Consider the following 27,414-nt stretch of genomic DNA (forward strand, 5'->3'; position numbering starts at 1 on the left):
GAGGGTGGACTATTGTAATGTGCTCCTCAACGGCCTTCCCAAAAAACCATTAGACAGCTGCAGCTCATCCAGAACGCTGCTGCCAGGATTCTGACTAGAACCAGAAAATCTGAGCATATCACACCAGTCCTCAGGACCTTACACTGGCTTCCAGTTACATTTAGGATTGATTTTAAAGTACTTTTACTCGTATATGTCACTAAATGACCTAGGACCGAAATATATTGCAGATATGTTCACTGAATATAAACCTAACAGAGCACTCAGATCATTAGGATCAAGTCAGTTAGAAATACCAAGGGTTCACACAAAACAAGGGGAGTCTGCCTTTAGTTACTATGCTGCCCGCAGTTGGAATCAGCTTCCAGAAGAAATCAGATGTGCTAAAACACTAGTCACATTTAAATCTAGCCTCAAAACGCATCTTTTTAGCTGTGCATTTGTTGAATGAGCACTGTGCAATGTCCGAACTGATTGCACTATATTTTCACTGTTTTATGTTTTATTATTGTTTTTATGTAAAATCATTTTCTAACTGTCTTTAAATGTTTTAATCATTTTAAAAGTTTTAAAATTACTTGTTTTATTTTTGTTATTATTTTTCTTCATGATTATTTTACTTTCTTTTATGTAAAGCACTTTGAATTACCATTGTGTACGAAATGTGCTATATAAATAAACTTGCCTTGCCTTGCCTTCTGTCTATCTATCTATCTATCTATCTATCTATCTATCTATCTATCTATCTATCTATCTATCTATCTATCTATCTATCTATCTATCTATCTATCTATCTATCTATCTATCTGTGTCTGCCACCTGTCCATCCCAAACAGTTTTCATATGGATTGTCCAATTTTTTTTTTTTTTAAAGTTACATCAATTATTATTGCTATTATTTTTATTTGTGCATTGTGCAGTCAGTGTAGTTTTGCTAAATGAATGCACACTGTATCACAGATCCCTTTCCGCTAGTTAAGAGCAGTGCAGATGTGCTGGTCATGTGTAAGTGTGGACTGAATGCTGGGATGTGAGCTGGTGAGAAACCACACAGAGCTCTCAAATTCCTCCGGTCTCTCTGTAATTGCAGCATAGATGCTTATGAAAGCTGCCAAACTGCATTCAACCACACAAAAGAACACTCACAGGAATCCATGTGACAAAGACATCTGTATAAGAGACTATCTCTACTCTCCAAAAATACAGCGTGTGAGTCTTGTACATAAAACAGTATGATTATGCAAAAATTGCATTTTAAACAGAAATACATTTCTGATCACATGAAAGTGTTGGTTGTGAGAGAATGAGCACAAAGAAAGTGGACTAATTTTATTAAAATCATGAATTTTCAATATAGACACCTTTTTGTGTAATGTAAGTAAGTGGAATATATAATTTATTGGAATGTATATGTTGTGAGTCCAATTGATGTTTACTGTGTACCACTACCCTATTTTTAAAACCGCAAGGCCATAAATAGGAGCATAATTGCAGAGTCTGTGTTTCACACATGCAGCCATAAACAAGCACTATGATTAAAAAGATTTTATAATATCATGCTTTTTATTTAAGAACATGTGGGAATGAATGAATATATATAGGCTATGTAATCAGTTCAATACTTATCGTGTGAATGTAAGATCAAAGCAAAAGTTTGAAATATGTGTTTAATATTTGTATTGCCAATGTTTAACAAAATATCTCATGCACAAACATTATATCATACATTTATATTAGTTAAGTGTCTATATAGTGTCTATCTTATTTTGACTGTGTATATTTTGTGTGAGCTTTGCAATCTTATAAATGTACTGTCTTATAGAAAACAAAAAATAGTGATCTATGGTACCTGTGGAGGTCCTGTGTATGTTAATGGTGGAGTTGAGTTCGGGGCTGCCCTGGTCCAGGTAAATGATGGACTCTATGGGCAGCGGTCCAGTGCATTCTGCCCCATTAAAGGTGAAGTACCAGCGCTGACAGCAGGCCGTCTTACACTTGAGTCTGAGAGAACCGCTGAAGAGCACACGCAGAGCGCTGTCCGATCGCTGCTTGGTGAACGTGCACTCCTGTGAAGGAAGAATCAAGACGCCTTCCACTGTTAAATCACTGATGAATGAATAATCACTTATAACTGAAACTTAAATACGAATGTCTGTAGTCTATAGTGTGTGTTATAGGCTAATGTCTAAGTCAATGGGTTTTTTCATGTTTTTTACAATATTTCCGACCCATTTTTGATGGGCAAACTACAGTACCTACAAGTCATGTTCCTGTAGCTCAAGTGGTAGAGTATTGCATTATCAAGCGTAAGGTTGGGGGTTCGATTCCCTGGGAACACATGATAGGTAAAAATTGATAGCCTGAATGCACTGTAAGTCACTTTGGATAAAAGCATCTGCAAAATGCAAAAATTTTATTTAATTTAATTTGCCTGTTGATTTCCTGTGTGAACACTGTAGCATGTTTGCTGTTGCACAACACTGCTGTTTGAGCAGTTTAACATATCATTATCCGGCTCAACCAATGGTGTGAATTCAGAGCAGGGCAACCTGCTTGTCCAAACCAAGAAGTCAAACCACCTTTTCACTATTTCAGCATTTTCAGATTTGACTTGAGCTTCAGTTCCAAAAAAATGTTTGCTTAACTATTATACACTTTCACGAATTAGTGGATCATTTGAATTAATTTGTATCTCATTTGTACGTTTTCATGTGATCTGCTTACACCATGCTAACTTTAAATTATTATTATTTGAAATCATTTTTTGATAGCATATGAAATTGCCAAGAGCTCTTCCATTACAGGCATGATACTTACAGCAATTTTGCCCAGATCAATGCCGTAGTTTAGAGAATTCCAGGCGCACTGTTTGAAGTTGGGTTTCCAGGGATCCTCAAACCTCTCAGACTCACACTCTCCCTTCTCGCCCTTCAGTCCGTCTCTCCCAGGGATTCCTGGGGTTCCTGGAATGCCGTTTATCCCCGGGTTCCCATCCCTGCCCTGCACTCCAGGTACTCCCTGCATGCACGTCTGGTACTAATGACAAAAACATGAAGCACAGAGACATGTCAGTAGTCTGCAGAGGCGTTGTGTCTTGTTAATGAGAAAGGGACTGATTCACCACAATGCACAGACCGCTGTGGGTGGGAAAGTACTATGGCCCAGTTTTCTTTGAGATGGACACGTTTGTGCCAAAATGAAAAAAAAAAAAAAACTGGAAGGAGAACTGGTGTAAAATCCCCTGACCACAGTCACAGTCTGTTCACTTTATTTAAGTTCTGACACAAGACAAAGCAAAATCAGTATTACAGGAATTCTAACTTTTGGATTTAATACTGTTCTGTACTTATACTGTAAACATATATAATAAAAAGAATAACATTCAGCATTATTTTGTTTATAGTATAAGTACTGCACAGTATATTAAATATTGTATATTATAGTATTTTAAATACTATATGAAATAGTCTTTGTCAGCTCTCATCCAGTGAGTAAATGTAATCCACTATCTTGTGGTTTTCCAATAATGACAGTTCTCTGTTTCTTGCGGCGTTTTTACAGACCAAGCCCTTCCCATCCAGGTTTTCTGGATTATAACCCATACGTGTGAACATCAGTGAGGCATAAAAACCCCAATGAGTCCCAGTGCTGTGGTTTGTTTGCATCCGCTGATAAAAATGTGGAAAGTACTGTACAGTTGTGTGTTTATTTAGATATTACTCAACTGTGATTGACAAATTGAAAGTTAGCCAACAAAAAGCATCTCACAATTCACCAATATTAGGTAGATGCTAAGTCAGAGCCGCCAAAAAAATGTACGGCGTGGACAGGCCATCTTGATCACTCGTGTCCGGTGTGGGAATGAACACAAGCTTCAGTCACCGCATACACACAGTCTCCCAGTGAGCAGCCAAATGAATCAGATCACATGAGAGGAACTGAGTGAGTCTCACAAGATGTAGCTTGATTTTAATTACATTTATTGATTTTACTTTTTGGACAGTTCATTGCTGTTTTATCATGATCATAATTCATTTGCATAGAGATACAGACTGTGGAGATACATACTGTGATTTGTGAAGTTTGTGTGTGTGATGTGTTTCTATAAAGTACTTTGGATCTGCTTACAACATTTACACATGTCAGCTTAAAATGTATTCCCACGAATTCCTAAGCCAAATCTGGATAGCAGTTTCTTTAAAGAGTCACTTGAGGAACACCCTTAGAATAATTTTGGCGAATCAGTTCATTTTAATGAATCAAAACGATTCTTTTGAGTCACCGTAGTGTTTCACACCTTGTTTTTTATGCTTAATTAAATCGACTAATCGACTATTTTTCGACTAAGTTACACACTTCTCTGTCTGAATACATTACAAAGTTATTATCCTAATCCTGATAACATTTACAAATGCACTGCGAGTCGATTCAACTGAATGATGAAAAAGAACCGACTCTTCCGCGATTCGGACATTACTACAAAGCCATTGTTTAACACAGCGTGCTTTCATTGGATCTTGGTATATATTTAAATCCACGAGCAAGAAAATCACACGATACCTAATTATTTAAATTTTAAACCTTTTCTTGGAATCCATTAAGAGGCTGAATAGCCCAACGTTACTGCATTTCCCTACAAGCTATTATTTTCTTGAATCGTTCAATCAAATGTAATTACACTAATCATAACCAAGTAACGGAGAACAAAAAATAAAAAATAAATCAAATGAACCCTTCAAATTCAAATAAATGTAACTTTAACAATGGCTGTGATTTACAAATTAGTACTTTCTCCTTCCAGAATCAGCCCGACCATCTTAAACACATTTTTAGCCTAAATGGATAAAATTGGTGACTCTACGATACCTCTGCTTTGACCCGAATTAGATTTTTAACATGCAAAAGTTTAACGCGTTTCTTCAGATTTCTACAATCTTACCTTGTCAGTGAACTCCGCGTCTCTGTGGCGGCCGCTCCTTTCTTTGACTTTTTCCGTGACACAGAATGGCAAAGTTATCCAAAAGCAAAGGAGAAGCTGAGGCAGTTTAGTGGCCATCGTTGCCTGACTGTAGCGGGTCACACATGCGCTCCTGCTCTGATCAAGTTTCCTCTCAGACTCTTCTGTGTCCTGCAGGGGGCCGAGAGAAGATGAGTCCGCCACAGAGACGCATTCAAACCTCGGTGTCACGGGACACATGTGTGTATACTTCAACGAAGAGGACTGATACATATAAATGAAAAGCACCCCAATAATCTTTACTTTATTCCGTAAAGAGCTTCATCCACTAATCACAAACGACTGTGATTGATCCTTCCACACCAGCGGTGAGAAAAGTAACAGGTAGCACATGGGAACACTGTCCAGATTACACCTGAACAATAAAACTGCTGAGATGTTTTACCCTAGGTGCAAATATCATTTCTAGCCTACTTTTGTTTATCTATGTTTTGTTTTGTTTATCTATCTATCTATCTATCTATCTATCTATCTATCTATCTATCTATCTATCTATCTATCTATCTATCTATCTATATACACTTTGATCATAACCAATTATTTTTTGCAGAAACCAGTATTCCGTTTTTTCCCCAAAAATATTTCAAATATGCACTTAATTTATGTTACAAACAGTGAAGCTAAATTAAAAATATTTTTTGAGATAGAGAACATATTTAGTTTCAACCTTCACATACTAGAATACATTTCTAAATGTATCTCAAGAGCAAGAAAATACATTTCAAGTCTAATAGTATAGCCTATATTTAGGCTAAATACAAATGTGGATGGCCTACTAGAAATAAAAAATTATAATGATTTAATGATGTTTGATTTTTATTTTTTATTTTTTATGGAGCATTTTAAATGAAGTATCAACCTGATTCTTATGTTTTTGAGCTTCTGAAGTAGCCTTTGGAGTCTCGCAGGGTTAAAGAAAAGACTTCTGGAACTCTTGTGGCAGCTATTTCAGACTTTTAATGACAGTCTATAGTTATATAAACTGAAAAAATGAATAGTTGTTTCTGAACAAGTAGTCTATTCATTCTGTGAGAGGCCATATGTTTCTTTTCCCTCTCTTGACCCGGAGAGACAGCGTCTGCAGGGGTCTCAGTCCTCAGCGGAGGTATTTCCCTGTCAACATCCCCTAACCCTGCCTCACATAAACACACTGACACTGGCTACATTCATTATGTGATCTGAGGAATGATCAAATAGGGAATTAATAAACTACATATTGTAAGTTAAGGTTAGGCTTTGGTTTAGAACTATTGCATGTAATTATGCATAGTTAATTGTTATTATTATAGTAACGTATAACAAGGACACCTTAAAAAAAGTGTTACCACCATTTTCATTCATTAAAATAAAGCTGCAATAAGATCAAATATAAATATTAGATGAAAAAATGTTAACTTGCTGTTGCTTTGGCAAGCTGAACATTACATAAACATATGTGCGTGCATAAATAGATAAATAATCAGTACATAAGCACAGAAATGAACACTGAAAATATAAAAATCAATTCAAAATACCAACAAATAGTATCTAAATAATACTAAAATAGCACTGTTTAATTATTAATGTTATATTTTCCATACAGTTTTAACCATTGCATCAGCCATGTTATTTTAGCTAAATAATTGTATGCAAGTTTACACGTAGACACAGACTATGTCTTTGTTTACTTTCATTTAATTTTTGTTTACTTTAACAATTAAAATGAGTAAATATGGTAATTAGTGATAATTGTAATTTGTTTTCATGCATTTATTTAGCAATTTAAATTCTGATATTCAGATTTAAAAAAAACTATAATATATTATGAAACTATTATTTGTTTATTTATTTCATACTGTTTGTATAAAATGAGGACATACTCAAAAGAGAGGTTTTGTCAGTTTCAGTTTCACTTCCGGGTATACATTTGTCCCAAAATAGGTGTACACATTTACACTCACACAAACTGTATTCAAGAGCAAAAATGTGCATATATATGAAGAAAACCTTTCTATAAACCTTTCTCATTTCTATTTCTTTAAAATATGGTTGCAGAGAATTCAACCGACTTGAATGACTTATCATCTCAATTTCTTCATGAACACAGGAAAAGGAACCAGTAGATGGCAGAAGTGCTTTGTTACAAAAATGGCACATAAGCACATGCACACAGCTTGGAAACCTCAATGAGGAAACAAAAGTTAGTAGAAGCCAAGCTCAGTAAACTTGCAGAAGCGATATACTTCATTTTGCACATTGAGCAGCGTTGAGCTTCGCTGCCTGACTCTTACAGTAGAGATTCAGGATTCAACTCTCTTGATTTGGGACAGAAATCAATCACCCAGAACAGCTTTTCTAAAGACAATACACCAATCTAAAGCCCACTGCTCAATATCTGTCAGCACACATCGTGTGTTGTGTCCATGTGTCCAGATATCTCCTGTCCAGTGACTCACAGCAGAGTGGGAAGCCGCTGATTAAGAAAAGTAAGACAGTCTGGTTGTAATACTGTTCCTATGCAACAGGCGGAGAACACACTTTGCATTTAAATCACACTTGCCAGTTTCAGACAGCTTGTTAGTCCCATTACAAGCAAATACAGCCACCCTCGCTTCAGTTTGCTCAGTTCAAAGTGACTTTGTTTGTTCAATTCAAAGAGATGAGAAGTGGAAGCACAATACAGATAATTAAAGAAGAAAGGAAAGCAAATGGCATTAGTTCTTTTGTTAGCATCAAGGAGAGGTGGAAAGTCTATCACCAGAGCAGAGTTTGTTTATCTGAGTAAATAGAATTACTGGGAAAAGAAATTAGAGTCATTTAAATACGTCAAAGCTCCTGGTGGTCTATTGTTTTTTTTTAATTAACACAAACGATGCACTTATACAGAGTTTGTTTGTTTCCTGCTGAGAATAAACTCTTTCTAATCATTCTGAACTTCTCTTATAATTGTGTTCTCCTTGTAGAGGAAAGCCCTGGCGCAAATTGATAATTGTTTGCTGAAAATGCCATTTTATGCCGCTAATCCAGTCTTACTTTGTTCCTCTCAGTGCAAAAACACAGAGAAAGCAAGGAAAGTAAATGGTAACTGTGATCCTGGAGCACAAAAGCAGTCATTAAGGGTCAGTTTTTTGACATTGAGATTTATACATCACCTGAAAGCTGAATGAATAAGTTTTCCATTGATGTACTGTATGGTTTGTTAGGACAATATTAACAAACTATTGGAAAATCTGAAATCTGAGGGTGCAAAAAAATCTAAATACTGAGAAAATCACATTTAAAGTTCTCCAAATGAATTCTTAGCAATGCATATTACTAGTCAAAAATTAAGTTGTAATATATTTACAGAAGGAAATGTACTCTATATCAGTAGTGTATAGTTAGCTCAAAGGTGTGTTGGCGTCCACGTGGCTGCGAGTCTTTAATAGAGTGGATCGTTTTTCTCTTTCTATTATAGTTGACAAAAGCAAAACTGAAGAAGCCACCTTGAGGTAAAATCGTTTTCTACTGAACTTCATTTGTGCACATATCTTGAGAAGAAACACAATAAAAATGCTGGGGAGGAAAAATGCTGTGACGCTGTTGGAACAAGGTTGTTATAACCTTGTCTGGGTGAGCTGTATCATTGGTATTTTGAGCATTACAGCACATCAAAGTAGAGCCCACTGGGAGCAAGCCACTGGATGCATGTGCTGCATAGAAATTAAAAGTATTGTGCAGTTTTATGCATATGCTAATTTAGGAAAATGTTTGCTTTTCGTAACATAAGGCAATGAGATTGAAATAAATGATTTATAAATGAATCAATTTATTTCCAGCAGCATCAAAGAAGTGACAATGAGATCAATAAAATGAATAATAAAAAATATATGTATTTATTTCCAGCAACATCAAACAAGTAGCAATGAGATCAAGATCTCTCTTTCCTCAGATGAAGTGCGACAGATGAAGTGCCTTAATTGCACATGTACAAGTTTTCTTTTTTTGAAGCATCCTTAAAGGAACAGTTAAACCAAAAATGTACATTTGATAAAAATGTCCCAGATGTAGATGAGTTTGTTTCTTCATGAGAACAGGTTTGGAGAAATGTAGCATTACATCACCTGCTCACCAGTGGATACTCTGCAGTGAATGGGTGCCGTCAGAACGAGAGTTCAAACAGCTGATAAAAAACATCACAATAATCCATGAGCAAGTTGTTTATGAATCGTTCAGAAATTAGGTAAAATTACATTTATTTTCTGAATAATCAAATATGTTTTTTGACCTTGCTTGCATGTAAACCTGTTTTAAGAGACTCATAAAACAATATTAGCCACCTTAAAAATGGCATAACGGGGCACTTTAATGATGGATTTTTTACTTACAAACTCGATAATAACTCTTCTACATTTTGAATAGCCTGATGGTTTTAATCAAATTTTAATTTTTGGGTAAAATATTCCTTTATATTATATAATATAACCTTAATCACATTATCTGACATTGAGTTGTTGTTGTTGTTTCTATTGAGTTGGTGTTTTTTGTGCAAAACAAACCTATAAAACTATGTTCATCTTTTGGTTTATTTGGCAAGTCACAGATATTTCTCTCATTAGTAGCTTTGGAAAGTGTCCTGGATTCATTGCAGTCTTGGCACAAATGACTGAAGATCGACAGGACGATGGCAAAACCTCAGAATACAGCAGTGGAAAATCAAACTACAGTTTTAACAGGTTTAGACAAGCCCTTTGTCTCTTCGCTTCATCTTCTGCACACCTTCTAAAACTTTTCCAAATGTGCTGCATCAAGCTTTAGCGTTTGTTGCTCTGCAGAGGCTTTCCCGTCCCTGACAGGTGCTTGTTGAGCAATACTCAGATCAGATGATGATTATATTAGCTCCGAGAGCGTGCCAGCTTGGCACAAACCCTGCATATTATACACATTATATAAGATTATACAAGCTGCTATATACAGTAAGTGGTTTCTGGTGACATGCTTTAATTAGGCATCCAGTGTCAGAGTAAGTTTTCAAAGCACACAGCGGTTTTTAAGATAATATGACTGTGTGTATCTGATGTTGTAGAACAAAACATGAAAGCCAAGTGAACCACTGACATTAATTAGTCTAAAACCCACAAAAAAATCAAAACCATTCGAATTTCCTGAGGGAGCTCGTGTCAAATTAGCATGAAGGACTATGAGTTGATGAGTGAACAGCTTTTTGTGCTTGTAAACTCAAATTTTCTCTAATTAATTTTGTGTTGAGTGCAATTCTTTGGCAAATATGATTTACATAAATATATAAATATTATCTTAGTTTTACTCATGTTTTATTTCAGATTTATTTGGCTTTGTAGCTGATGTTCAGTAAATCTGTTAACATCTTTAGTCCATCGTTTTAAACACTCAGCTTACTGCCATAGCTCAGTGCATCATTTTGTTCATTTATGTGTTTATATCATTGCATATTTAGACGGTCATCTGCTGAATGCAACACATCTGTTGTGCTATTCATTATGTGACATCTTAATGTACGTATTTTGTGTTTTAAATTCCCTATATAGTATGCACATTGCCATATTGTTTGGACGGTTCAGTTTTTCTGTCATTATTGGTAGCTGTTTCTCATCAGAAATATTCCCTTGGCATATGTTCCTCTTTGTTTGCTCATTTAAAATCAGGTCATCAGCATATAATATGGTTGCAAAGGATCTTGTTTTCAGCTACTCACACTAGATGAAGATTGTTTGATTTTGCGACCATGATATTATCATCAAAAACCAAATGACTTTAATCATAGGGCAAAATATTGGATCAATGCCTTTCAGCGAAGAACCAATAATTACTATCACTGAATACCAGAAAAATGATTCAATTTTGATTACATGATATTAGCAGCATAAACACATAACATCCACTTTGGCAGCTGTGATGCCTGATTACAGGATTAATTTGGCTTTCTTGTTGAGGATTATAATAAGTCAGTATATGTTTACATCTTAACTGATGGATAACCAATTACGGTTAATACACAACAGGTCAATCTTATCACAATTTAGAGATTCTGTCTCTTTTTATTTCTAGCGTAATCCAGTCCAAGTTGGTCTAAAATGACCTCTCAGTCTGGTCAAGATGGTACTTAGCTGGTTTAGTTTAGTAAATAAGACTAGCAAACAAATTTCAGACTATGTTCTTTTATGTATTTTTAATGAACCATAATCTCATAAAGATGATTTAATAGTTTGTTTTGTCAAAATGATAAGCATTATCAAAACCGTACATTCCCTCAGGCTTTTACAAACATTTGAAGGCCACTGATATCATACAGTGAGACATTAAATCTGTCTGCATCATGTATGAAATCACGAGCTTTAAAGCCGTATTAGTTTAATCTTCTAATAGATGGTTTTCTGAGCACAAACATCTGTAGCGCGTGTATAGAAAGTGGCTACACATTGCATTTGTGTATTCAGTTCTCTTTCACACGCATAAGTTACAAACACAGTCGGTTATGTTTGTGAAGGTAAACATTTGAGAAAGAAATCACATGTTTATATTAAATCTGTGTAGTAAGTGACATCAGCATAATATATAGTACATACTGCTGTCTATGCGATTAATATGACCCAAAGAATAACATTAAAGCACAGAATCACTTACTGCTCTGGGCTGAATAACTTCTATAGCCTTAATAAGAAGACATTTCTTACTTGAAGGGCAGTGTCTCGGCTAGATTATGGCAGTGTTAATCAACAATTGTGGGTGGGGATGGTATATTGTGAGGTCAACCATAACCCTTACCCTAAGGTTAGGGTGATTCCAAGGGCCCGGTGGAAGAGGGGGACCCCAACAGCTGACATAAATTTCTAGTTTAGTTTCCAAAACAAATTTGTGATGTTGTTTATGAATGGATTTGGGAAATACCAAATTATTATAATATGTTTCTACTGACAAATTTGCAACTATTGTTGGAAAAACACACCTGATGTCATGGAGAAAACATTTGACTATTTGACAATTATTTTACATTGTTAAAAAAAAGAAAACTATCTGTTTTAATAAAATAAAATAAAGTTAAATTAAATTAATATTCTTTAATGACATTGACGCTTCTATGAAGAATCTTTCACAACAATGGAACCTTTCAGTTCCACAAAAGATTCTTCAAAGTGGAAAAGGGTTCTTTAGATTTTTCAAACGTTTTAAACACAAACAAAGAACTTAAAAACAGATCAATAAATGGTTCTTTGGGGAACCAAAAATTGTTCTTCAATGCCATTACTGTAAAACAAACAAAACCCCTTTTAAAGCTTTATTTTTAATTGTGAACCTGTGTGGAAATCCAACCTAACAAGAAAACATAACTATTTTGTGATTTGCCAGTTTCACATATGATTTGATTCATGCAAAAACATGATTTTTAGAACAAAAAAAAAAGTGGGGCGTAAGCAAATCATACAGAAATGCAACAGGTAAAAAATACAAAAAAGACTTGCAAAAATGACATAAGTGAGAGAAACAAATCACTTATTTGTCAAAACCTAAAAAGTTGTGAATTGCCATGAGAGTGTTGATGCAAACGTGATTCAACAAGCTTATATGAGAAGGTAAGCGGAAGCAGTCTTCTGCAAGTGGTGTAAAATCTCCTCCATTGGCAGACTGTAGCTGGATTAGAACTAGAAACCTACGGTATGGAGACCTAGAGCAGATGCGATTAAAATGCTTTGCTCAAGGGCACAAAAGCATCCCTCCGTCAGAAGAGCTCATGGTGGGATGTAAACCTGGTATTTCCTGTTCATGCAGCGCACTCTTCACTGATTCATCCTCCATACCCACACAACCTCTAGCTTCAGAAGGCCATGCTTTATCACTTAGGGCCATGCCCATTACTCTATTATTCACTGTCTCCACACTGTTCTGTCGTCCTCTTTTCCATGGCCAATTAGCCAAAACACATCACTGTATCCCACAGATTCTTCTCTCATAGACTGCTCCGCCACGGTCCATGAGCTCAGCAGAAAAGCCACGGCCTTATCCAGAGATAGCATAGTTAATTAGCCCTTCAGTTTTAGAGAGAAATTTTGGCAGAGCTCGTTGGAGAGAAACAGAATAGTGGGAAGAAAATGTGAAATCAGCTCCAGACATTGTTACGGTGCTTGCTGAGGCTTTGTGCTTTGAAGTGTGATTGCCGAAGCGGTCTCACATCCATTACTGGAGCTCTCCAGCATGTCTTCAGACTCAAACAATGCTGACATTTTATAGGGTTGTATTTATCCACATAGGAAATGTACTTGTCTCACATTTTTCTTTGTTATGTGTTTGATAAAATTTCCCATGCTGTATTTCTGGCTACAAGAATTGTTCACTCAAAAATGAAAATCCTTTCACAGGAGAACATGCCTGTTCTCTAGAAATTTCGGTAATGCTTTGTTTAGGGACCTAGTTGCTTATTAGCTTGCATATTACTAGCATATTGGCTGTTTATCAGTACTTATAAAGTATATTCTGTACTGATGTCTTATTTTGCATGACCATATTTAATATCCCTTAACCAGTCCTACCAAATCCTGAAAAAAAAAAAAATTAACTACTTTATGAACTATTGATAAGCAATATATTAGCGGTTTATTGAGGTGAACGTTGTGGATGGAGAGAATAAGACCTTAAAATAAAGTGTGATTGAACTTTCTTTTCATGTAAAAAACAACAACATTGATAATAATAAGAAATTTTTTTTGAGCAGCAAATCAGCACATCACTATGTACTGTAAATAAGGACAGAATTAATGAAAGATAAACAGAACTAAGAGCCAAAATAAGACTATAATACTGTATAAGAATATAAATTTCCCTGCGAGACACAAAGCCATTTTCTGTAATGGTTCTGGACATTATAGGGATAAAAACAGAAAAAAGAAACTAGAAGCATTTAAAAGAAGAAAGAAGACTGCCGATAGTCTTGAGGGTTGGCAAAAGGATCGCAGTGATGAATGACAAAGCTAACGGATGCTTTTACAAAACACACGTGTGTCTGTGACAGGCAGCCCTTGGCTCTGTAAACATAAACCAGAAACACTGCCAGTGGTTTGAGTCTGGGGATAGACTTCCTGTTTGTCTGGATAATGGCTGGAATATGAAAAACCTAAAAACTCATTCTTTTTGACAATCCTTTTGGTGACACTATTGTTTAGTGCAGCTTTATAATTAAACTGTCAGAGAGTCTGCCAGCCATGAAATGCCACTTGTTAATTACCCAATGCTTTAACCTTTTCTGAATATTACGGAGGAGGTTTTTTGGATTAATTAAAGCACAGTTCTTTAACAAATAATTTGCCCTAAAGGGACTTTTTATTTGAGTCTCAAAGATGGAAGCCAATGGAAGAAAGCTTATCGGTGAAACTCCATAAAAAGAATGAAAAAAAAGAGGGAAATGCAATGGTTTTGGCCATTGTTCTCCACGGTATAGTGTTCAGTTTCCTTCCTTGTGTTTCGATTAAGCCCAAACCAATCTGGAGCTCAGGTAATGGGCTTCAGAGAAACCATCTGTGTAACCCATCCAAGGTTGGCACTCAGTCCAGCCCTACACGCTTCTTACAGCGTCTTCCACAACACAGCAGCTGTTCCTGCCAGCTCTCAGAGAAGAGAGACATAACACATCATTGATCCAGCTCCAAGAGAGATTAAACAGAGCCAGCTCTGCTGAGATCTTCACCTTCGTATGGGTAAAAATGTCTTTAGTACAGAGTAGAGAACACACACACACACACAAGCTGAATGGATTAAATTGGGTTTAACGACATGATAGAAATTAAACTAGATATAAGTATTACATAAACAAACCACTTGAAGAGCAGATTTAGTATTTTTTCTTCTGTGTGCCATGTCTGCAGTGTCTGCATTCATTTCTTATGTTTTTCTTATTGTTCTTAAGCTTGACGAGCCTTGATGCTTTGACAGGCATTGTTTCTTAATGCAAATGTTTTAAAGATTAACCAATGACCACATTATGTCCACATTATGGACTAATTCTGCCCAACAGACCTCAGCATGTTAGGTCAGGCCACACCTGCTCCACCACCATCACACTCAACACCGGCGTACCACATTCACATTAGTGGGATAGTCGTTGAACATGTCTCCAGCTTCAAGTTCCTGGGAACCACCATCTCGGAGGACCTGACCTAGACTACAAACACCTCCAGCCTGGTCAGGACACCTGGTGAACTTCTAGCGGTGTGCGATCGAGAGCATCCTGACCAGTTGCATCACAGTCTGGTATAGGAACTGCTCAGTGGCTGAACACAAGGCACTGCAGAGGGTGGTGAAAACTGCCCAACGCATCACAGGGACACCACTTCCTGCTCTTGAGGACATCCAGAGGAAACACGGTCTACGTCAAGCTCGCAGCATTCTCAAGGACTCCTCTCACCCTGACCACGGACTGTTTAACCTCCTCCCCTCCGGGAGGCGCTTCAGGAGGACCAGCCGATTCAGGAACAGCTTTCTCCCTACAGCTGTCTCCTTGCTGAACTCTGACCTCTGACACCCCCCCCCCCCAAACACACACACACACACACAGCACACACACGGACTCCTCACCCCTCCTCATCACTACATCTGATGTAATTTTATTTATTTTTTACAAACAAGCAAAAAAACAGTAAACTTGTTATTACTGTACATGGACAGCTGTCTGTTCCTCCAGAATACTGAGTAATCCATTTGCACACTGAAATATTTTCTATGCACTTTACTGTCCATTGCACTAGTGTAAATGATGTACATATATCAGAGTTTCTGTGTATAGTGTACATACACTTTTACATAATCCATCTGTATAGTATGTTCTTAGTACACCTATATCATGCTGATAGTATTTAAAATCTGTAAATTATGTCCATAATACTGCCTTATTTGTATATTTATTGTAATTTGCAACATATTGTAGACCTTGTATATTCTGTACTTACTGCTTATTGCACTTCCGGTTAGATGCTAACTGCATTTCATTGCCCTGTACCTTACATGTGCAGTGACAATAAAGTTGAATCTAATCTAATCTAATTAAACACTCAAGTAGCAACAAAATAAGCTCTTAGTCTATCATCTAGACCAGCACCTGACCCCCTAAAAAACTGTTTTTGAATAACCCAGTCAGATTTGGATCATGTCTTTTCCCCCAAAACATGGTTAAATGTATAGTTCATCCAAAAATGAAAACGTGAAACAGAGTTCCATAGTATTTTTTATTTCATTCAATAAAAGTCAATGGCTACTCTCAGCTGTTTGTTACCAACATCGTTCAAAAGTCAAAATCTTTTGTGTACAACAGAAGAAAGAAATGCATACAGGTTGCATGAAATGTCCCGACAGTTGTCTAGACACAGCTGCAGCACTAGCAGAAAGCATGTAGCAGACAGTGCATGAAGAGATCTTGAGTCATGCCAGCGGAGAGCAGCAGCCAGCGACTGAGTCCAAACAAGAGCTGCCCGGAGAATGTCCAGATTACTGATGTTCACGCTATGGCACGGAGAAAAGCAAAATATGAACCCCTGTGCACTGGGATTTTGAGTGTGTCTCACCTCACAACTATGTTCTGAAACAACATTAAGCAATGCCATTGCCAGCAACAACGGGAAAAAATAAACTCTCATGCACACTGGCTGACATATGCAAATCTAGCACATTTGAAATTTTACAAATACGATATATATTATAGATTACCCTTTATTGCTGTCATGTGATCTTCCCATATTTATCATTGTGACACTCAAACTGTGGCATGTAGTTGGAAAGTGTCATACAAGAAAAAACAAAACAACAGATTAACATTTTTAGAAATACAGTGATTTTCCAGAATTGAGGGTACATGCCAAAATTCAACATCAGTTAATACAGTTTTTTATGTATTTGAGAATTGACTTACCTTCACTGCTGTGATAAGTTAGCCTTCTTGATGCTCAAACTCTGTCATGTAGATGGAAAAATCATGCAACCAAAGAATGTGCTCAAAAAAAGTAAAAATAAAAAGTTAATACAGATTTTTAATGCTGTCATTACTTACCATATTGTCATGGTGATGACTCAAACAATTGCATGTAGACACAAGAGTCATGCAAAAAATAAAAAATAAGGAGAAAATTGTTCAGAAATAGTGATTTTCTGAAAATAAAGGTTTATGCTGGAACTTAACATCCGCTAATGCGCGTGTTAATGTTTTTAGAAAACGTTGAAATTTTTATTACCTTTTATTGCCGTCATAAGTTTGCCATTTTGATGCTCATACCATGACATGCAAATGAAAAGAGTTATGCACAAAAAGAAACAAATGCGGTGAATTTGCACTTTAAAACAACTAAATACATGTATTCATATACAAAACATTCAGATTGGGTGTAATTTATACTGCTGTCAGATGATTTACTGTACCTTACCATGTCATTGTGGTGACTCTCATGTAGATGGAAGTCATGCAAAGAAAGAAAAAAGAAGAACATTCAGAAATACAATAATTTTTAAGATATATATTAAAATAAAGATTCATGTTGAAGTTAATACAGTATTTTCTATGTATTACCTTATTCACCATTGTAACGCTCAGACCATGTCATGAAGATGGAAAGAGTAATGCAAAGATTTAAACAGAAGAACGTTTTCAGAAATACACTGATTTTCCACAACAATAAATAAATAAATCATAAATGTATTTTCAAGCTAAACACATTGTAAAATCAAGTTTTTGTAAAATCTAAATTAGCTTACCTGTTATTTTGGTCTTTCTTGCCTTGCATTTCAATGGCATGCAGATGAAGAGAAACAAAGAACATGTTGAAGATATTCTTTTCAGAATTGACTTGAACAAGTCGATAATTTTCGCTATATTATTGTATTTTTATAGAGATTTACCTTAATAGACAGAAACCTTGTTCTTCCAGTCAAACACATGATCCAAAGTGATCATTAATACTGCATTTTAAGTCCAACATCATCAACGCAGAAGTCAAGCCAGTATTCTGTTTGACTTGTAACCATAGCGACAGCTACTACTACAGTAAATATAAAAGATGGCGGCGTCCAAAACTGCAAAAATCTGATCACAATAACTGACACGACAGAAGTTCAATCGAGATGCTACAGGCTCACTTCACCACCCAGCCAATCACAACGCACCACCTCGCCCGTAATCAGCAGCACCTGATCACGATTACCCAATCAGCTCACCGCCATATATAAGCACACACCTCGATCACTCATTTGTTTGATCTTGCAGGTAACGTTACTACATGGAACTCTCCTGGATCTAGCTACTTGTATTGACTCGCATGTCTACCCATAGACTCCTGTGTAGAGTGTATCTTCAGTGTGCCTCGAGCGATCGCTTTTGGGGATTACCCCACCTGCTTTACGGAGTAAGCCCATATCCAACCGAGTCATCCAAACTCTGTTCTTCAGTTCCTCCGGACTCATCTGCCTCTCACCATTTTCTTATGCAAACCTGCTTTTATAATAAACCGTTTGGAACATAACCTTCTGTGAGTCGGTTTGTTGCAATTATAAGATTAAAGTAGTAATATTTCGAGTATAAAGTCAATGTTTCGAGAATAGTCGGGATATTACGATAATACTTTTTCACATATTTGGATTTTTCATAAAGAAAAGTTTGATTTAATGAATCGTTTCACATAAATACAGCGATCTGATCAATTTAAAAGCTTAAACGCTATTGTACGATATAATTAATGTTTTGCTACAAACTGATTTTTAAATCTGGTATATTAAAATTAAAGCACGAAACTTATTGGTATAGGGTGGCTGGTGCACTACAAATAACGAATGGAATGAAAGATATCAAATATTATTTCCAAGCATACTGATCTCTCGAGTACAACACGTGGTATGATTTCTGCTAATAATCACTCATATTTGTAGTGTATAAAGGGATGGTTCACTTTGAAATTAAAATTTAGTATGTTTTAGCTTACCTCAAAGGCATCCAAGATGCAGGTGTCTCTGTTTCTGCAGTAGTTTCAATTTTGATATTTTTAGGTCAAACAGTTCTTGTCTGTGACTCATATAATGGAGGTCTATGGTCACCACCTCGAGGAGCATGCACAGAGAAGTCATTTATACATTGTGTGGTATAAATGATATGGGAGGAAATAATGGAAGAATGTTTTCTCTATACTATAACAAACATCAAAATCCTATCAAATAATATTTTTCATATCAAACACCTTTTCTTTGGATGTGCAAAAACAAACAGCTTATTTGTTTGAGCAATTTCAATATGGCTTTCGTCCCCACCACAGTACAGAGATTGCTTTTGTTAATATTACTAATGATCTGCTATTGGCAGTTTATCCTGGTTTACTTACAATACTTGTCCATCTCAACCTAAGTGCGGCATTTAAAGCCATCTTGCATAAAATAATCCTTGACAGGTTAGTTTCTATAGGGGTCACTGGCACCCCCTGTCCTGGTTTAGGACTTATCTCACCGGTCACACTCAGTTTGTTCAAATATTTTTTTTCTTTTTTATCAAGACCATCTACTGTTACCACTGATGTCCCTCAGGGTTCTGTTTTGGGCCCACTCTTACTCCCCCTTGGCCATATTGTCAGGAAATATGGTATCCATTTTCACTGCTATGCCGATGTCACCCAGCTTTACCGGTCTTCCAAACCCTCTATTTATTTTCCTCTTCCTTCCTTGACTAGATGTCTAGCAGAAATTAAAGATTTGCTTTCAGCCTGTTGCGATCACCAGCCAAAGTGCACACGAGCTCCGCTAGAGGGCACCCCAATCCATCCCTTACTGTCACCACTCTCCCTGGACTCCATTTCCCATTTCCCTCTGCTTAGGAGCTTGTTATCAGACTCCAGCTTACTTGCTTTTCTTCTAAACTTCTCTATAAACTCCAGTTAGTTCAGAATTCCACCACTCAACGTTCTTTCTTCATCTGTTGAGCACATTTCTCTAGTTCTCCTACATCTACATTGGCTCCCAGTACAGTAGTTCCCCATTGATTTAAAAAATGTTCTTCTCACGTTCAAGGCACTTAACAATCTTGCTCCACCATACCTTACTGACCTTGTCCAAATCTCTCAGACTCGATTTCCTTTGTGACGCTGTAAATACGCTTTTAGCTTTGTTCACCTGTGGAACCGCCCCACCTCCACCCCGCTCCCATTAAATATAAAAAAATATTGGAAACCCATTCGTTGTGGTGGAAGTGATGGCACAAATGTGGGACTCTATTTTTAAATGTATGAATAGTGTTTAATTTTATATGTAGTAAGTAGTAAAAAATAAATGATGAAGGGATTCGACATAGTTTCCAAGTTGTAATATGACTTCATACAATAATAGGAAAGAAATAAAATGCCCTGGGACATAAAAGTTGCAGAAACTCCTTTAAACATCTCAGGGAATAGTTTAAAGTGCAAGTGTGTGTCTCAGCTCATTCATGCTGTCTTCTGTCAGTTTTCAGTCATTTAAACTGACAGTCAGCCTCATCTCCTGCCTCTCTCATCCATACTCATATAAAGTGAGTCATATGCCACAGAAGATCAAATCTGCTGAGCTTTTCTGGTGCCCCAAATACAGAGTCTCACATTCTCTGTTTTGGGGGAAAAATATGGAAAAAATACCTTTCCAGACAGGTCCAACTAATGTGCATGCAACAAACAAACAGAGGTTCATGATTTTCAAGTCCACTGATTTTGTCTTAGTGATATTCTCCTCCCCTTATTTCTCTGTGTGGATTTACAAACATATTATAATCCATGGTGGATTTCTAATATGCTCTGATGTCCCTGAAACTACCAGCTGACAGACAGTACAAGCAAGAGGAACAGTAGTGTTTTGGCACTGTTCATGTCAATGCCAGCAGCATGAATCTGGTGAAGGAGATATGCATGATCGTGTTCTCACCATCATCCTCTCAGCTGTGCAGACAGTCTCTCCACTCATGCATGCTCTGTTAACACTGGGTTTAACTTACCAGCAAAGACCACTGAAGCAGCACAGTGTTTGGTCAATCATCTACATTGGATAAACACTACCCTGATGAGTAGATGACTACTTATCTAGACTAGTAAAGCAGTCATCCAACGTCTAAAATTGGTACTTGTGAGCAGCTGTTTCTGTGACATAATTTGGGAAGAACAGTTCCCAAAGGGGCACAATCTCAGTTGCGAAAAACAAAGATATGATGATAACACAAAATAAAATAGAATAAAAATGCATATTACATCTGTTAACACATACAGGTCCTTCTCAAAAAATTAGCATATTGTGATGAAGTCCACTATTTTCCATAATGTAATGATAAAAATTAAACTTTCATTTATTTTAGATTAATTGCACACCAACTTAAATATTTCAGGTTTTATTGTTTTAATATTGATGATTTTGGCATACAGCTCATGAATTTTCTCAAAAAAATCCAAAATTCCTATCTCAAAAAAAGATAGCATATCATGAAAAGCTTCTCTAAACAAGCTATTAACCTAATCATCTGAATCAACTAATTAACTCTAAACACCTGCAAAAGATTCCTAAGGCTTTTAAAAACTCCCAGCCTGGTTCATTACTCAATCATGGGTAAGATTGCCGACCTGACTGCTGTCCAGAAGGCCATCATTGACACCCTCAAGCGAGAGGGTAAGACACAGAAAGAAATTTCTGAACGAATAGGCTGTTCCCAGAGTGCTGTATCAAGGCACCTCAGTGGAAAGTCTGTGGGAAGGAAAAAGTGTGGCAAAAAATGCTGCACTACGAGAAGAGGTGACCGGACCCTGAGGAAGATTGTGGAGAAGGACCGATTCCAGACCTTGGGGGACCTGCGGAAACAGTGGACTGAGTCTGGAGTAGAAACATCCAGAGCCACCGTGCACAGGCGTGTGCAGGAAATGGGCTACAGAGAAGCAGCACTGGACTGTTGCTCAGTGGTCCAAAGTACTTTTTTCGGATGAAAGCAAATTTTGCATGTCATTCGGAAATCAAGGTGCCAGAGTCTGGAGGAAGACTGGGGAGAAGGAAATGCCAAAATGCCTGAAGTCCAGTGTCAAGTACCCACAGTCAGTGATGGTCTGGGTCAATGCAGCTAGTTATCAGGAGATTTTGGAGCACTTCATGCTTCCATCTGCTGAAAAGCTTTATGGAGATGAAGATTTCATTTTTCAGCACGACCTGGCACCTGCTCACAGTGCCAAAACCACTGGTAAATGGTTTACTGACCATGGTATTACTGTGCTCAATTGGCCTGCCAACTCTCCTGACCTGAACCCCATAGAGAATCTGTGGGATATTGTGAAGAGAAAGTTGAGAGATGCAAGACCCAACACTCTGGATGAGCTTAAGGCCGCTATCGAAGCATCCTGGGCCTCCATAACACCTCAGCAGTGCCACAGGCTGATTGCCTCCATGCCACGCCGCATTGAAGCAGTCATTTCTGCAAAAGGATTCCCGACCAAGTATTGAGTGCATAACTGAACATAATTATTTGAAGGTTGACTCTTTTGTATTAAAAACGCTTTTCTTTTATTGATCAGATGAAATATGCTAATTTTTTTAGATAGGAATTTTGGGTTTTCATGAGCTGCCAAAATCATCAGTATTAAAACAATAAAAGACCTGAAATATTTCAGTTGGTGTGCAATGAATCTAATATGTATGAAAGTTAAATTTTTATCATTACATTATGGAAAATAATGAACTTTATCACAATATGCTAATTTTTTGAGAAGGACCTGTATGTGTATAATGGATGCCAATGGAAAAGCCCTATAGGAAAAAGAAAAATGATTCTAGCACTGAAAGATACTGAACCAAATTATATCTGCAAAACTTTTGTTTTTGCCCCCATTTTTCATGAGCTTTACTCAAAAATCAAATACATTTTCTACGTACTTTTGTCTATGTAGGCCTATTTCTCTCAAATATTGTTCACAAATCTGTCTAGATAATCCATCCACCTCACAGGTGTGGCATTTCAAGATACTGATTAGACAGCATGATTATTGCACAGGTGTGCCTTAGGCTGGCCACAATAAAAGGCCACTCTAAAATGTGCAGTTTTATCACACAGCACAATGCCACATGTGTCACAAGTTTTGAGGGAGCGTGCAATTGGCATACTGACTGCAGCAATATCCACCAGAGCTGTTGCTTTGGAAGCATGTTCTCTTTACAGATGAATCCCAGTTTTCACTGTACAGGAGGGGCCCATGGTATCGGTGGGGTTATGGTATGGGCAGGCATATGTTATGGACAATGAACACAGGTGCATTTTATTGATAGAGAGATACCGTGAAGAGATCCTGAGGCACATTGTTGTGCCATTCATCCACAACCATCACCTCATGTTGCAGCAGCCCCATGTTGCAAGGAGCTGTACACAATTCCTGGAAGCTGAAAACATCCCAGTTCTTGCATGGCCAGCAAACTCCCCGGACATGTCACCCATTGAGCATGTTTTGTATACGGCGTATTCGGCGTATACAACAGCATGTTCCAGTTCCTTCCGATATCCAGCAACTTCACACAGCCATTGAAGAGGAGTGGACCAACATTAAACCGGCAACAATTAATAACAGCCATTAATTTATTCATTTGGCTTAATAATTAATTATTTACTATTTAATTTCACTACAGAACAGAATGTATTCATGTTTGAAAAACAAAAGTTTGATTTGTCAAATCAGTGTACTGCAGTAATAAAACTACATAAAAAATATATGTATGTATGAGGAAAAAAAACTTTTTACAGCAGGGTTACATCACATTATATTTTCAGAGTCGTTAAAGGTATAGTTCAACCAAAAACGGAAACTTGATGTTTATCTGCTTACCCCCCAGGGCATCCAAGAAGTAGGTTACTGTTTCTTCAGGAGAAAACAAATACAGATTTTCAACTGAAACCGTTGCAGTCTGTCAGTCATATAATGGAAGTGGATGGGAAATTGTATGTTTTAGCTGTGATTCCCATCCACTTTTTACACAATTAAAAGACTGACAGACTGTAACTGTTTCTGTTAAAAATCTTGGTTTGTGTTCTACTGAAGAAACAAAGTCACCTACATCTTGGATGCCCTGGGGGTAACCCGATAAACGCCAAATTTAAATTCTGGGGTGAACTATCCCTTTAAATACAGCTTTTTATGATACAGTATGAAGGGTTTTCAAAACCCATATATGCTCAAAAGAACACCAGAAAGTGTATAAAGTGAGCTATATAATCTGTATTTCTGTCTGAAGGCATAATCACCTTACAAATCAAAGATATATTTATTTTTCCTAAAGGGGTCATATGATTTAAATTTTTTCCTTTCTCTTTTGAGTGTTACATCAAAAGGTGCACTCTTGGTGCATGAAGAAGATCTGTAAAGTTGTAAAGACTAAAGTCTCAAATCCAAAGAGACATTCTTTATCAAAGTGAAGACTCTGCCATGGCCCCCCCCTAAAACAGCTCGTTTAAACACGCCCCCACATGTCTACATCACTATGTGGAAATATTTTCCTAAAGCCGCCAAAATGGTCACACAAAGAAAGAAGGCTGGTTTCAGTAACACAGTTCATGTTGAAGCAGTCATGTCAGGGAGATGCTGTGTATATTTAGGAGAAAGCAAAAGCACTTTATTAGTTTTTTTCGAAAGAAGATGCATTCAGGAAGCTTTAAGATTACTTACAACAGAACAGGAATTCATTTTATGGACTACCGTTTCATGAACCAGTGGAGGTAATTCAGATTTTGCAACGACAATCTGACGCTTCTGAATGAGCTACTGTAAGTATGTTTTGTTATTAGTTTAAGTATCTGCTATTGAATGTTCAAATGTGGAGTTTTACGTGTCGTGTGAGAGAGAGTGACAGGGACACACTGTGGAGTCAGCTGTCTTAACCGTCTGTGGCTTGTTACTGCAAACACACACGAGATTCAACACTGTGTCACGACACTGTTCCTCTTTCAGGCTTGAACTGATGATAAAGCTAAGGACATTATTAACTGTCTCTACATTTATTTTCAAAGTTGAAGCTCGCGATAATGGAAAGAGGCATTACATTTCTGACGAGTGCTTGCAGTGTTTGGCCAATCACAATGCACTGGGTCAGTTGGCCAATCAGAGCAGACTGCGCTTGTCAGAAGGAGGGACTTTGTAGAAAGAAATACATTTGAGAGAGGCTGGGCATAGAGGACCTACAGTAATGTACACTATTTGAAAAAAATATGTTTTTTGAACATCAAAGCATGTCAACAATATTCTGTTACACCAAATACACAAAATAATGATCTTTGAAAAAGATCCTATGACCCATTTAAGGTTGTATATAGATCATTATTTTTATTTAATTTTTTTATTTAATTTTTTTTAACATTCTGTTTGTCTAACATTGGTTTTTATGTAGTTAAAAACACTGCAAGTTTATGTGACTGAAAAGGTCCAATAAACTGAAATCTATTTAGTTGTTCACAGTGTAAGCCTATTTGTAACTCACTTTGATCTATCATTATCTATGTCTTAATCTTCAGAAAAACTGATGAAGAGGAATTTTGATGAAGTCTCCAGTAGTAATCACAACATTGCACACAATTTTTGTACTTTCAGATTGCAACGAGAACATCGAATGGCTTATTGGTTTTTGCGTCTGTTCACTCAATACAGCATGTAATAAATTTCTAAAGCTCTTCCGCCTATGAAGTGCAATAAACCGTTAGGTCTTCCAATTTTCATCCTGGTTTTCAGTCGGGCATAATGACAGTGGAGGTGTAAATGACTGCATGTTTATCTGCTCTGAAATCATAACCCCTTCTAAGACTTTTTTAGCGTTTAATTAAATTCTGTTCTGTAAATGAATTCTGTTTATCGTACCTTGCTGTGTTTGGTCAGAGTGTTGACTCTGTGCAGCGGTGGGGTGACCCCTTCAGTGTGTCCTTATTCACAAGGTAATCCTGGCTCACTTATTTTCCTATCACTGAAGGCTTGCATGCCACTCTGGTACAGGCTCTATGGAATTCAGACACCTGGGTATGATTACTTTTTCATGTAGTATTCCTATAAATTAGACTGAAATTTCCTCATTTCAAGCTGGTGTTAATGGATGTTTGCACACCAAATGAAAAGGCTCTGAGTTGAACCTAATGAATATGGCAGTATTAGCCTTGTCCTAAGTGCATTTCAGTTGTGAGAATAAGCTGGTGTTTGATCATTTGGGTGTCAGGATTAGAGTGATATGACTGTCCTGAAAGCATGGGTTGATTACAAACTGAAGTCCTTTACTGTTTATGAATTACATGATGAAAATTGTAGTCAGTAATGTAATCCATTACATTACACATTTTAGATCAAACTACTTTGATTCATTTTGACCCAGTTTGTCTATGAAATTGATTTTAAATAGGATAATCCAGCCTGATCTCACGCCAATTCATACATAAATGCTAAATTGTACGTATTTTATGAGTTGCACAATTTGTATGAATTTGCATGAATGACTACATCTAACCCTGCCCCTAAACCTACTGGGGTCTAGACAAATCGTGCAAATCCTACGAGGGAGGTCGTACAAATTAAACGCCCCATAAAATACGCACGAATTGGTTGTGAAATAGCATTGGATAATCTTGTACCATACTGATCTGAAAATACAAGAAGTTTAAGTGTTTGTGAAAGACATCAGTAGTAGATTCAATGTTAAAATGATTCAGAAACTCCTCTTAAATTTTAAAAGAATATATATATATTTTTATTATTATTATTTTTTATTGAAAATAATGTTAATAACTTTAAATACTACCAGCACAGCTGATATCATAATAAAAAAATAAACCTCACTAAATGAATTTGATTCTTAAAATTAAAATCTTATCAATTCATTCAAAATTAATTAATTACAAAAATGTTAAATTTTTGAAAACATTTTGTCTGACAAATCAAAGTAATGATTTTTTTTTTTTTTTATAATTCATTAGTTGTTAAAAACACTTTGTAAACTTTGAAAAATATATATTTCACATTTTTAATTAATGCATTCAAGATGTAAGTGAAATACTACTATTTTTTTTTTTTTTACTTCAAGGTTGAATTTGAGAATGAAGACAAGACTCTAAATCTAAATATACAAGAATTGTCTATACCTCAATTTTAGGACACTTAGATATGTCATTTTTTTTCAGCATATTTTGAATATTACATATTTGTTTGCATCAAATAAATATGAATTACTGATTACTAGGGCTCTTTTTTTACCTTTAATTGGAAGACACAAAAATCATAAAATCCAAAATTTATCAAATATTACAAAAATTATCTTGAATAAGTTTTACGTAAATCCTGATGATCTAAAAAGTGACATGAAATGTTTTTTGATGATTATTTTTCACTCTTGCCTGTTTTAGGGTAGTCAACCCCCCCAAAAAATTATCATTTACTGAG

General features: G+C 36.5%; 1 protein-coding gene and 1 long non-coding RNA gene across 3 annotated transcripts in view; both read right to left on the bottom strand.

Moving 5' to 3' along the window:
- Nucleotides 1-5,212, bottom strand: part of LOC113119174 (collagen triple helix repeat-containing protein 1-like) — an 8,296-nt gene extending 3,084 nt beyond the window's left edge. Inside the window, exons 1-3 of the mRNA XM_026288433.1 lie at nt 4,940-5,212; nt 2,818-3,036; nt 1,850-2,066 (exon numbers count right to left, since the gene is read on the bottom strand). Of these exons, the coding sequence (XP_026144218.1) occupies nt 1,850-2,066; nt 2,818-3,036; nt 4,940-5,197 (694 nt within the window). The 5' untranslated portion in view covers nt 5,198-5,212. The remainder of the gene's footprint in view (nt 1-1,849; nt 2,067-2,817; nt 3,037-4,939) is intronic.
- Nucleotides 5,213-16,216: 11,004 nt separating this feature from the next.
- Nucleotides 16,217-17,702, bottom strand: LOC113120254 (uncharacterized). 2 transcript variants are annotated; one of them, XR_003294560.1, is made up of 5 exons: nt 17,556-17,702; nt 17,043-17,428; nt 16,905-16,945; nt 16,703-16,753; nt 16,217-16,498 (listed from the first exon to the last, which is right to left on the bottom strand). It is a non-coding gene; the product is annotated as an uncharacterized LOC113120254 (long non-coding RNA). The 2 variants fall into 2 exon arrangements; XR_003294559.1 differs by lacking the exon at nt 17,556-17,702 and having other exon boundaries at nt 17,043-17,532.
- Between the last annotated feature and the right edge of the window lie 9,712 nt (nt 17,703-27,414).

This window comes from Carassius auratus, chromosome 19, assembly GCF_003368295.1.
Source record: "Carassius auratus strain Wakin chromosome 19, ASM336829v1, whole genome shotgun sequence".
Taxonomy (NCBI): domain Eukaryota; kingdom Metazoa; phylum Chordata; class Actinopteri; order Cypriniformes; family Cyprinidae; genus Carassius; species Carassius auratus.